The sequence below is a fragment of the Brachycentrus maculatus genome, unplaced genomic scaffold, assembly GCF_059751285.1.
Source record: "Brachycentrus maculatus isolate JH-2025_06_01 unplaced genomic scaffold, ASM5975128v1 h1tg000430l, whole genome shotgun sequence".
Classification (NCBI taxonomy): domain Eukaryota; kingdom Metazoa; phylum Arthropoda; class Insecta; order Trichoptera; family Brachycentridae; genus Brachycentrus; species Brachycentrus maculatus.
Genome location: NW_028281178.1, coordinates 88,436 through 101,132, shown reverse-complemented (window position 1 = coordinate 101,132; position 12,697 = coordinate 88,436). Strand labels below are relative to the sequence as shown.

General features: G+C 32.9%; 1 protein-coding gene across 1 annotated transcript; it reads left to right on the top strand.

The window, feature by feature from the left end:
* Window positions 1-7,374: 7,374 nt before the first annotated feature.
* On the top strand, window positions 7,375-7,791 carry LOC148302626 (uncharacterized). Its single transcript, XM_088271322.1, has one exon. It carries the CDS (start codon window positions 7,375-7,377, stop codon window positions 7,789-7,791), a length of 417 nt encoding a protein of 138 aa, XP_088127448.1.
* The last annotated feature ends 4,906 nt before the right edge of the window (window positions 7,792-12,697 follow it).

Genomic DNA, 12,697 nt, shown 5'->3' with positions numbered 1-12,697 from the left:
GACATGTGTACCTCTTTTGGTCAAAAGAACTTTGATTACCATGCAATAAAGTTGTACAACTTGCTCCCATTGACCATAAAGTCATTAAATATTGAAACTAAATATAAAACTGCTTTTCATAGATCGATAATGAATGTAGGTAATAAATTTAGAAAAACCCACAGAAAACAGCCAAAAAATTCGTACATATTCATGCAAACAATATTTTTGAAGCATTGTTATAATATTTAAAATTGTTCCTTTATCTTATTAAAAGCAAACTGAGAAATCGTTTTGACAAGAACGTGGAAACGTGCTAAAAATAACGATATACACACCTGACTTTCAAAGGAGATGCGAGGGCATTATTTGCATTAAGTTGTGTACTTACGGATAAATGAATTAATTTGAAATCAAACACTGATTTTTTGAGTCTACTAAGTTGTATTTTATTAACAAAAACACATAAAAAAATTATATTGTGACAATTGTTTCGCCTAGTTATGGCATTTTCAAACGAATGTGAAGATCAACTATACTTACGGATACCTTACTATAGTAGGTAGTTTTCTTATGGAGAAAGGTATCCATAACTGCAGTGTTCTTATGGATACCTTACTATTAACAGATTTTTTTTTATCTTTAGTAAAATCCTTTTTAAATGTAAAAATAAAAATATTTAAATATTACCATATATGATTTTTCCAAACATCTACGCCTTGGATCAGTTTTTTGAGTGCCACTTTTTCAATTATTCATATTTTATGATTCAAATTTTTGTTTCATAATACTTATTAAGTATTCTATTGATCAGAGTCCAAAAATTTTAGCAATACTGGCTTCCCTTGGCGGAAAAAAATATTAATGCCCGGTCAATGATTTTAAAATAAATTTTTAGGTGACTTTGACTCTTCACCCTGAAAAAAATATATGACGCTAACCTGGAAAGTTATTTTAAAAGTTTGTTCAATTTATGTCATTTTAAAAACAGTTAAACATTTACTATATTTTACATTAGAAAAAAATATAGCTTCTCCAATGCAAAATGAGCTGATTTTATAATTATTTAGTTTATTAGGAATTCCGATGTAAAGAATTGCTTTGCTTTAGTAAAGTGAAAAGTGTTTATGTTAAATTAAATTATTTTTATATGTTGTTGCGAAACAAAAATTAGAATCCTAAAATATGAAAATTTGAAGATGTGGTATTCAAAAAACTGATCTAAGGGGTAGATTTTTGGAAAATTCATAAACAAGAAATATCTGGAAAACTAAGGCACTTTTACTGAGGTCATATTCTAATTTTTTGGTGAGTCGTAAGCCGGCCTAACACCCCTTAAAAGGAATACGTCGGATTATGGGACACCCTGTATATGGCTAATAATTTTGCCAACCACTGTACTAGACTGAGCCACTACAACGCGTGGCCGGGTACAGTTAATATCAAATAAATAAATAAATAATTTGGTGACTCGATTTGTATGAATCAATTCGAATCGAATAAAAGTGCGTCGGTTTCCAAGTAAAACCGCTGTATTTCAGTCAAACTTAAATTAGGTCGTTGTTTATTGTGACTTGTAAGTCGCAGTTTCCTGTACTGTATTATTAAAGTAATCATACCGGGATTTCCTTAAAACAGTGTTTCCCAATCAACGTTAGATTTATCTAGAGTGCGTAGTTGAAGCGTTATCTTACCATTGTGATTAGAGCATTGGAACAGAGAAACTCGAGATGAATCGTGTACCCTAAACCATGATGCTAATAAACCTTGAGAAAGGTTGATAAAGAAGAAATCATTGTGAAAAGTGGATATTTAAATTTGATTAGTATTTTTTTTTAAAGGAATAACCCGCTAAGTGTCTATTTTAGGTGCTCGTCTGCAGGTAGGATAGTAAGGATAGGGAAGGTAAATGTGAAAAATACATCACAAATACCCAGACCAATTGTAAATAAATCCTTCTATTGTAGAATTCATTTTGCAATTGGCAGGAACCGAACCCGCCACGCCAGTTTCGCAGTCGAGCGTCTACCCAACTACGACACGACGCCTGTCGTTTACTTCTGGAGAGAAACGAACGACTAAAAAACATTAATCTCTTCAAAATAACCACTTAATGGAGCAAGTCGTGTATTTGTGAATGATTTGGACGCACTCACAATATTGTGATATATTTTTATCTCTAGAAATTTGAGGAAAGAAAGAGTTATGTTTCTTGATTTTTCTCAGGAGTCATTGCCTCATGAAGTGATTTCAATACAACAAACAATACTTGGCATAGTATAATCATTAGTCATTACATAGTGGATATTTGTTGAAGTACAAAATATTTATTACTGGGAGACGCTTTGAAAACATGATATTCAATTTATAACTTAAAAATAATAATAATAATAATAAAACCCTTATCCGCACCCCAATGGTGCATAGGGCACTGTGTCATATTAACGCAGTGTTATCTTGAACGTTTACACATGAAGGAAAGGTGATCAGCCCTCCGCTTCAGGTACCAGTCCATGGTAATATTGAATAAATATTACAGTGAAAAAATCACTTTTATTTATTTTACCCCCCTTAGGAATCGAACCCGGGATCTCCAGAACGGTAGCCGAGCGTGCTGACAATTACACTACGGAGGCGGAGGCGACATTTATAACTTAAGCTCATATATTATTGACATCGCAACATACATAAGGAAGTATATGAAGTCCAGGTATTTGCAGTTTAGTTAAGTGATCACTTTACACACGTGTAACATTCACCAATTCTACCCACGATCGACAACCACACTCCTCATATTCTTGGAACTTATATATACATGTAATAAAATACCTAGGTACCTACCTATACATTTTATTAAGTACCTACATATAGTACAAATCTACCACCAGATGTCGCATGCGTCGCACTGAATAAAACAAAAGACATCAGATAGAAAAAATATAATATTCTGAACTGTCAGAATCACATAGATAGATAAATATTGTAATGATTAATTAAGAATAAACTTTTATTGTCGTTTCTTTAATTACAAAGCAACACATTATTTATTTTATTATTATACACCCACTTTACATATTATTTACACCCAGTTTACAAAGAAAAATATTACCACGTTTTATGCATATATTGTTCAAATTCGAAACATAGAGCTTGAATCACTAGAATTTCACTTGAGACATCTATCAACGTTAAAGTGACCGCTTAAACTAGCCTATGACGGTCGTAAGCCCCATAAATGCCCATATTTCCATACTCTTCTTCATATTTGTTGAGATGTCAAAAGATAACATAAAGGTCTCCGCTTAGTAAAAAAATACTCAATTTAACCATACCGTGGCGAAAACATACGTGTCAAAAAAGGTATCAATTGAAGGATAATATAATGGAACTCGAAACTGGAGGATGAAAAAATAAATATGTGAAACGCATCAAATTCTTATATCTCTTCTCCAGCTTCTTGCTAATCAAGGTTGGGTTAGTTTTTTTTTTGGAAAATTTACAAAACAGTTACATAAATACATATACATTAACGAGTAAAAAAACGAGTATCTGCAACATTCGAGCTGCAAAATTTCACATATCGCACACTCCTTTCAACAACGTCAAATATCAAAAATCGTCAATTTTCAGTTGTGCGTGTTTTCGGTATGCCCAGAAAGTGTACTATATCCCAGCAAAAGCGGCATATTTTTAACTTAATATTTACCCTCTACAGGGCAGAAAGTGTTGTTTTTGCATTTTGAAGAAAATGTATTGTTTAATAATTTTTTAAATATACCTACTTAACATTTTTCAAATGGAGATAAATATACAGGTTTTACCTAAAAAGATCAGTTGCACAGTAAAAAGTTCAACAAGTGGCTTGATATTTATTTTCAGTATATTTCATTATATTTTTAAACTTTAAAAACGATCTCCTGAATTTTTTTTTATTCATGACGTTGTTGAAAGGAGTAAGCGATATGTAATTTAATATAAATACCTGGAAGAGGAACGGGAGTGAAAAATTAATATCGAGTTACTATGTAAGCGATAGTTATTAAAAACAAAACATAAAAATGAACCAATACAATACTGATTTGCCAATAAATTATAATTTTACAAACCTTCCCATCATCAATCTTCACATCGATGGGATTTTCCGTATCTTATCGTGTAAAACTTTAATCATTCTCATAGCTCGGATAAGTGACTAATAAAAAATACAAATTTCGATACATTTATCCTGCTGTAATTCATAAAAACCTGTGCGACGCATTAAACGTGATCGAGATACCTAATGAGAAATATCCTTTATTTCGTTTGCATATTGAAAACATGGCTCATGCAGCGATTTGAATTCATCGAGGGTCATAACATGAAATAACATTACATGACGACACGTGACAATAAACAAAATATCACAAAATGGCGTCGGAAAAAAGGGTAAACGACACATTCATTGTACGGAAAACAAATGTATTTATTTCTTGAATGTTTTTCGCAGATACTTTGTGGCACATTTTATGAACTTTATAAAATTAAACAACTTTGTTTTAACCACTTTTTTTATTTTTTTCTGATGATGACAAGGTTCTTGTTAAAACCGGTAGGTTAAAGTGTACTAATAATAAAAAAAGTGGTAAAAACGGAGTTGTTTAATTTTACAAAATACATTTATGTTTTGTGCCAAATTTTAAAAAATGCTTAGAGGATAAGCAGAGAATGAGACTATTCTAACCTCCATTCACTCCTAATGGTGCATAGGGCAGTGTATCGGATTTATTTCGTGGTTAGGAAGGGAATATACTACAATTTATTTTTAATTTTAATTTAAATTGTAATTTAAGAGTAAAACAATAAATAGACTTAATTTAAAAAGGTAATATCCGTTCATTTAAAAAAAAGGTAATGTCCGTTTACCATAAGTATTAAATAAGTGGGGGCAGGTCAGGAGTCAGATGTAGTCAGGTCGAATGTGGAAATGGCGAAGAAGGTTTGCTAAGACAGTGTGGTGCAATTTTCTATCCTCTCTGCCTACCCCGCAGGAGAATAGCGTAATGAATTAGTTAGTTAAGCTAATTCAGTGTTTTGGAATTGTTTTAATATACATGCATGTGATAAATAATATATGGTGCTTATTACTTATTACTTATCTTTGAGTTTATATTGTACTGTTTTTTTTTAATTAAAAAAACTCGTATAGTTATATTTTTTATTTTTTATACCGTCTCTCGTCGCTCCGCAGGTTACCTCCGTAATTTATTGAAATAAGAAAAATAAGAAAAATATATTAATTGAGTTTTTGGGGCCATGATTTATTCATTGTTTCTTTCATCTGACCATCGAACAACAAAAGTAGGCAGTTTATAACATTTTTAACTTCGAAAACGATTATTTCGTATAAGGTATTTCGATCTAAAGCTTTGTTTGTCGGTAAACAATAGGACAAATGCGTTACATTCATAAGCATTGTGGTTGGATCATTGTGAAAAGTGTTTAAAACATCCAAACGCCATTTTGTGACACTAAAATAACATCTTCACAAAACTTTCTTTCATTTTCACAAATCTTTTTGGGGTTCTTCGCTAAATAAAACAAATTAGTACATTGACCATTTTGAACAAATTGTCAAACTTGTATTAGGATATTTTATTCCACCGACAGATGGCAGTAGCTTTCCCGCCCACCCATATAGTGCGCGCCTAGCGGAGGAAATAAAAACTAAATCTCCATCGTTTTTCTTCAAGATTCTCAGCTGAATAATGGCTGCATTGACATTTTGTACGAACTGTCAAAAGTGTATTAGGATATTTTATTCTGTCAACAGATGGCAGTAGTTTTCCCGCCCACCCACACAGTGTGCGCCTGGCGGTGAAAATGAAAACTAAATCATTACCTTAGTGAATGGGTATTGAGTATCGTTCAAATAAGCTGTAGAATACAAGGTAGTACATACATATGTATGGCAACACTGGTAACAATTTATTTTTTAAATAAAATGCATAATTAGTAAGACAAAACAAAATGCAATACTCGTATCAATGGGAAATTTTCTACGTCACCCAAATTTGCTATTAGATTTAATAATAAGTGTGATTTTCTGTTCTTAAAAATCGTATAAATAGTAATATTACTCATTTTCATTTCACTAAACATTCGGTGTGTTTAGTTTTGAATATACAATACTTTAAATCAGAATAATAAACTCCATGTATAATTTTTAATGTAAATTATATAACATGATTTTTTGCATGTTTTAAGAAGAAAATACTCAGGTCAGAAGTTGGAATAATTAGCTAGTATTTATGAAGAGATGTATGGCGAAGATTGTCTGCAAAGACAAATTGGTCTGGCCTTCTATCCTCTCTGCTTATCTTTGCAAGTAGTGGCGTGGTGGTTATTATAAAGTTATGTATTTAGTCGCTTTAAGAAGTTTTTTTTTATGTGTATAAAATAATAATAATAATAATAAATAGTATGTTAAGATGTTTGGATAAGACGGAAGGAAAACGACGTTTTTTTAAATCTGTTTCTAGTGTAATTTTCTGTCATATTATTGATAGTTGAACTTATGTGTATAGGAATTGTATTTGAGCATAAGGTTACGTTTGTAATTAATTCATATTAGTAAGGAATTTTATTTTATCAATCATCCAACAAATATAGGAAATGTATTTGAGAATAAGGTTAGGTTCGTAATTGATTGATTCGAAAGGATTTTGATTTTATTGATGATCTAATAAATAGAGGAGATGCATTTGATAATAAGACTAGGTTTGTAATTGAATGATTTCAGTAAGGATTTTGATTTTATTGATAATCTAACACGTATAGGAAATGTGTTTGAGGATAAGATTAGGCTTGTTATTTATTCATTTTAGTAAGGATTTTCATTTTATTAATAATCTAATAAATAGAGAAAATGCATTTGATAAAAAGATTAGGTCCGTAATTGATTTATTTCAGTGAGGGTTTTCAATTTATTGATAATCTAATAAATAGAGGAAATGTATTTGAGAATAAGGTTAGGTTTGTAAATAAATTTATTTTAAATAGGAAATGTATTTGAGAATAATAATAGGTTCGGAATTGATTGATTCGAGTAAGGATTTTCGTAAATATGAATGAATGAGAAGGGTAGGACGCGCGGGTAGGTCGCGTAGGTAGGCCGTCGGTGAGGGAACGAGCCGCGCGTCCGAGAGCGTTGGAGCGAGCGGAGGAGCGGAGGGGCGGGGGAGTAGAGGAGGAGCGGGAAGTTGTCGCAGGGCAACCCCGGCCTCGCCTGGAGCGTGCGCGTGCGCAGGGTCCCGGTGGCGGTCTGGTTACATAACGGCCCTTGGTCGAGCCGGAGCAGTCGCCCCGCCGCGCCCGCCGCCCCGCCGCAGGGGAGTGCCCGCAGCATGAGCGCTGGCCATGCGCCGCCTGCTGCTGACGCTGCTGGCCGCCGCCGTGGCCGCCCCGCAGGAGCTGCGGCGCGCCAACCCGTGGCTGAGCGCGTGCGACGTGCCGCCCGAGCCCGCGGCGCCGCCGCCCGCGCTGTGCGCGCTGCCCGCGCCCGAGCGCGCGCGCGCGCTGGCCGACGCGCGCCTGCCGCACTGCCGCGAGCGCGCGCCGCTCGACGCGCTCGACCCCGCGGCTCGCGCGCGCGCGCTGGCCGGCGGCGCGCGCTGCGAGCGCGCGCTGCGCGACGTGCTCGCCGTGGACGACATGGCCGCGCGCGCCTCCCGCGACCTGGCCTCCATCCTGGCGCGCTACGACTGCGCGCAGCCGTTCTCCGTCATCCACTCGTGCGACGACTGCCAGGTCAGTTATCCCCGTCTATGCTCCTAGCCCTAAGCCTACCCGACCTGCCGACGTTACTGCTGTACCGATCCATACTAGTGTTACTCGATCCACAAGCCTGACAACCAGCAAACTATACTAGTGTCAATCGTCCCGACGCCTGACAACCCGCAAACTGTACTAGTGTCAGTCATCCCGACGTCTGACAACCCGCAAACTATACCAGTGTCAGTAAATCCCGACATTAAAAGTCCGCCAACATTACTAGTGCACCGAACTATATTGTTAGTAAATCCCGACGCCTGACAACCCGCAAACATTGCTAGTGCACCGAACTAGTATCAGTCATCCTGACGCCTGACATCCCGCAAATATCACTAGTGTACAATGTACGTCCAACAGAGAGGTCCCCGACACCTCCATTCTCGATGTTCCTGATTGGCCCACACTAGAATATCCCTCCTGTTCCCAACACAGATTAAAATAAAACACCTTTTTTTTTTAGTTAGACGAAACAGAAATCCACTCAATGATCTATAAATCTTGTACGTAATAAGCAAGGTAAATAATAAATGCAACTCCCATCTAAAAAATGCTCCAACCTCCTTCCCGCTAAAAAGTCAATAACCTATTTCTTTGCCACGATAAAACTTCACAAAATCTATGCATTATGAATATAGAAATTATGTATAAAAGATACTTTGAAATTATGACTAAATTACATACAAGCAACCACAGATGTTATTTCTATACAAGTTACATCATACCAACTGACAGACGGACTTGGACGTTCATTAACGTCGATAATCCTTTGAGGAAAATTCGCATCGACATTCATTTACGTCCATACCTCTAGGAAAAATTTAAAAGCCTGTTATCTTGTCAATCTTTTCGGTTATTTTCTAAAGAAAAAACCCTACTCCCTTCGCGCAGCATCCCACACAGTAAATGTCAGAAATTTAAATTCCTGTTTCCTGGAAATGTTGTATTTCATTTCCCGGAATTCGTCGAGTACTCCATAGTAACGAAACGTGGAATGGAATAATAGAAATCACAATCTCGGGATTAATTTTTCATTCAGAACGTTTCGTTGGGTGAATACTTTCACTTACATAATAATAGTATTCCTACGCGATACAAAGCATTTAGCATTAAAACATTGTGGATTTAAATGTCAGCCATTTCATATATTAATAATAATTACATACGTGATATTATTTACAAATTAATATTTGTTTCTGCGGTATTCAAGATTCAATATTTGTTTGAACGGAGAAATTTAAGGTTATGTTTATCAATGAAATAAATACTAATATAATATACGTACATTTCTGTAAGATATTAAAAACAAACGATTTATTAAAAATATATACATATATGTGTTTGGATATACATATATATATATATATATATATATATATATATATATATATATATATATATATATATATATATATATATATATATATATATATATATATATATATATATATATATATATATATATATATATATATATATATATATATATATATATATATATATATATATATATATATATATATATATATATATATATATATATATATATATATATATATATATATATATATATATATATATATATATATATATATATATATATATATATATATATATATATATATATATATATATATATATATATATATATATATTTATATTTAATGTATATATTCTTACTTTTTTTTCAAACGTAAAACTATATAACAAGGAATAAAAAATAAACAAGGGATAAAATATATTCATGGTTTGTTCTTTATTTAGTGTAATTTTTTAATTTAATTTTTAAATTAAAATATAACTTTGTTTTAAAATCACTTTAAACTTATAGTGATTTTAAAACAAAGTTACATTGTAATTATAAAATGGAAAATCACAAAGTTAATGCTTCAAATATAAATTATATTTAATTTTTAAATTATTTAAATGATTTTACTCATATATGTATATACCATATGTGTGTATTTTGAACAAACGATAGTTCATATTCATATTATCAATATAGTGATATTGATAACAAAGATAAATATATTTCCTTCGTACATATCTTATTTCTGACGCACTATTTTTTCACTTTAGTCTAGTGTTAACCTGAAGAGGGATATCAACTTCACGACTTCCGAAATTGGAAGTCGTGAAGTTGAGTTTTTAATTGGTATTATATGTATGTATATCAGTGAAAGATTAATGATAAGGAGAGTCTCATACATTTTTTTTCACAAATTTAATAGTGCTTTTAAAATACACGTATTTTTTTAAGTACTGCTTTATTTATTAAATCGTTTTTAATTTAAAATTAAGGGAAGAGGTTTGATGGACAGTCCGGAGTCTAATGATAAATAGTAATATCTCAGACGTTTCTTAAAAATGATAACAGAAGGTGCATTTTTTTCAATGAATGATAATTTATTCCATAGTCTGGCCGCTCAAATTGAAGCTGTGTAAAATAGTTGATATCTCAAAAATATCAAAAGGCAGTGTATTCACCATTTTGCATCAACATTAGTTCGTGACAAAGCTCCGTTCGATCAAACACAACGACGCTTGGAACATTTTCAAAGCTCAGTTTAGAGATAGTTTCAGTACAAAAAAAAAACAAAAATATTTTGTAAACGGTATGTGACAATGGAAACAACATCCATCTCTATATTTCAGAGATAAAGTCAACTCAGCTGGGCGGACAACAGCTAGCGAAAGCCGCTCAAATCGATCAAAAACTAAAATATCAGCTGTTTCAATTTTGTCCTCCTATTTGAAGGATACGATTTGTATTTTATTACAAGATTATTTTATATTATTTTTTAGCATCTCATCAAAGATGAAGAAGAATATGGAAGTCTGGGCATTTACGGGGCTGACGACCGTCATAGGCTGGTTTACACGCGTGTAACATTCACCAATTCTACCCATTATTGACAACCACACTACTCAAATTCTTGGAAGTTCTATATATATGAACAAATTTAGAAACCTTGTTCTTGAATCACTAGAACTTCACTAGAGACATCTATTGGTGAGATGTAAAGAAGCTTTTTATTAAGCAGAAACTCTTATATTAGTATGTGAAGTCCGAATCCTGGATTATAATCACACACATGAGAAACGCCAGAAAATACCATTTTCATTTTTATTATTAAGCTTATAATTTGACCAGATAATTTATTTACAACATTTTGAGTGTGTCCAAATACTTGTTCACAAAATCTGGATTATCTCCAATTACATGAGTTATTTTCATATTATTTAAATAATATGAAAATAACTCCTGTAATTGGAGATAATCCAGATTTTGTGAACAAGTATTTGGACACACTCAAAATGTTGTAAGATTATTTTAAGAATTAAAGAAGCATTAAGGCGGGATAAGCGATAGCCAAATGCCGGGTCGTAAGCCCTGGGATGCTCAGACTTCCACCTTCTTTCATATAAAAAGGAACGAGAGATGTTTCACATCAAATTTAGAAACCTATAATATATACATTACTTATCCGTAGGGTAAATAATCCAGTGTCTGATATAATAAATAATAAATACATTCTATTTTTTGATATCTTATCATAGATGAAGAAGAATACGAAAGTCTGGGCATTTACGGAGCTGACGACCGTCATAGGCTGGTAAAGTGATCACTTCACACACGTTTCTACCCATATTGACAACCACACTACTCAAATTCTTGAAAGTTCTATTTTGAAACATTGTTCTTGATTTTTTATTTATTGTTTCGGCATTAACTTTGTGGTAAGACATGTTACAATGATTAAAGAAAACACTTGTTTTTTACCACTTGAGTTTTATTATAGACTTCATGTTTCAGAAGTTAAACTTCCATCATTCAGGTCTGTATAATAACTATAATATTTATATTTTAGTTATTATACAGACCTGAATGATGGAAGTTGAACTTCTGAAACATGTAGTCTATGATAAAACTCAAGTGGTAAAAAACGAAGTGTTTTCTTTAATCATTGTTCTTGATCACTAGAACTTCACTAGAGACATATATTGGTGAGATGAAAGGAAGCTTTTTATTGAGTAGAAACTCTTTTATTAGTATGTCGCTCACTCCTTTTAAGAACAGCATAAATCAAAAATCGTAAATTTTCAGTTGTGCATGTTTTCGGAATGCCCAGAAGATGTACTATTTCCCAAAAAAGAGACATATTTTCAACTTAATATTTACCCGCTACAGGGCAGAAAGTGTTGTTTTTGCATTTGGAAGAAAATGTATTGTTTAATTATTTTTTTAAAATTTACTAAATATTTTTCAAATGGAGAAAAAACCTTCTGGTTTTACCTGAAAAGATCTGTTGCACACTAAAAAGATCAATAAGTAACTTGATATTTATTTTTGACACATTTTATTATATTTTTAAACTTTAAAAACGTCCTCCTGAAAAATCAAGTTTTTTGATTTATGACGTTCTTGAAAGGAGTGGGCGATGTGAGGTCCAAATCCTGGATTGTAATCACATACATGAGAAACGCAAGAAAATATCATTTTCATTTTTATTATTTTAGCTTATAATTTAACCAGTCAATAAACACACTAAAAATGTAGTAAGTAACATGGCATTTATTTTTATCTATAAAAATACAGATTTATTTATTGTTAACGAATTCGACAGGTTATCAAATTCATTTGATATTAATAAAACGCCTCGAGCAATACACATTTGTTGAATGTATGTCTCTATTGGCATTTTGAAATGCACCGTATTACCTTTACGAATTAAATTAAATTAAAATAAGGTACTATTCCGGCAAAGCTGATCTAAGAATTATCGATAAAATTAAGAAAGGTGTGTTGAGATGGTTTGGACATGTAGAACGAATGAGTGAGGAAAGAACGGTAAAACAAATTTATGTTATAAGTTAGCGGGAAAAGAAGCAGAAGAAGACCGAGAAAAAC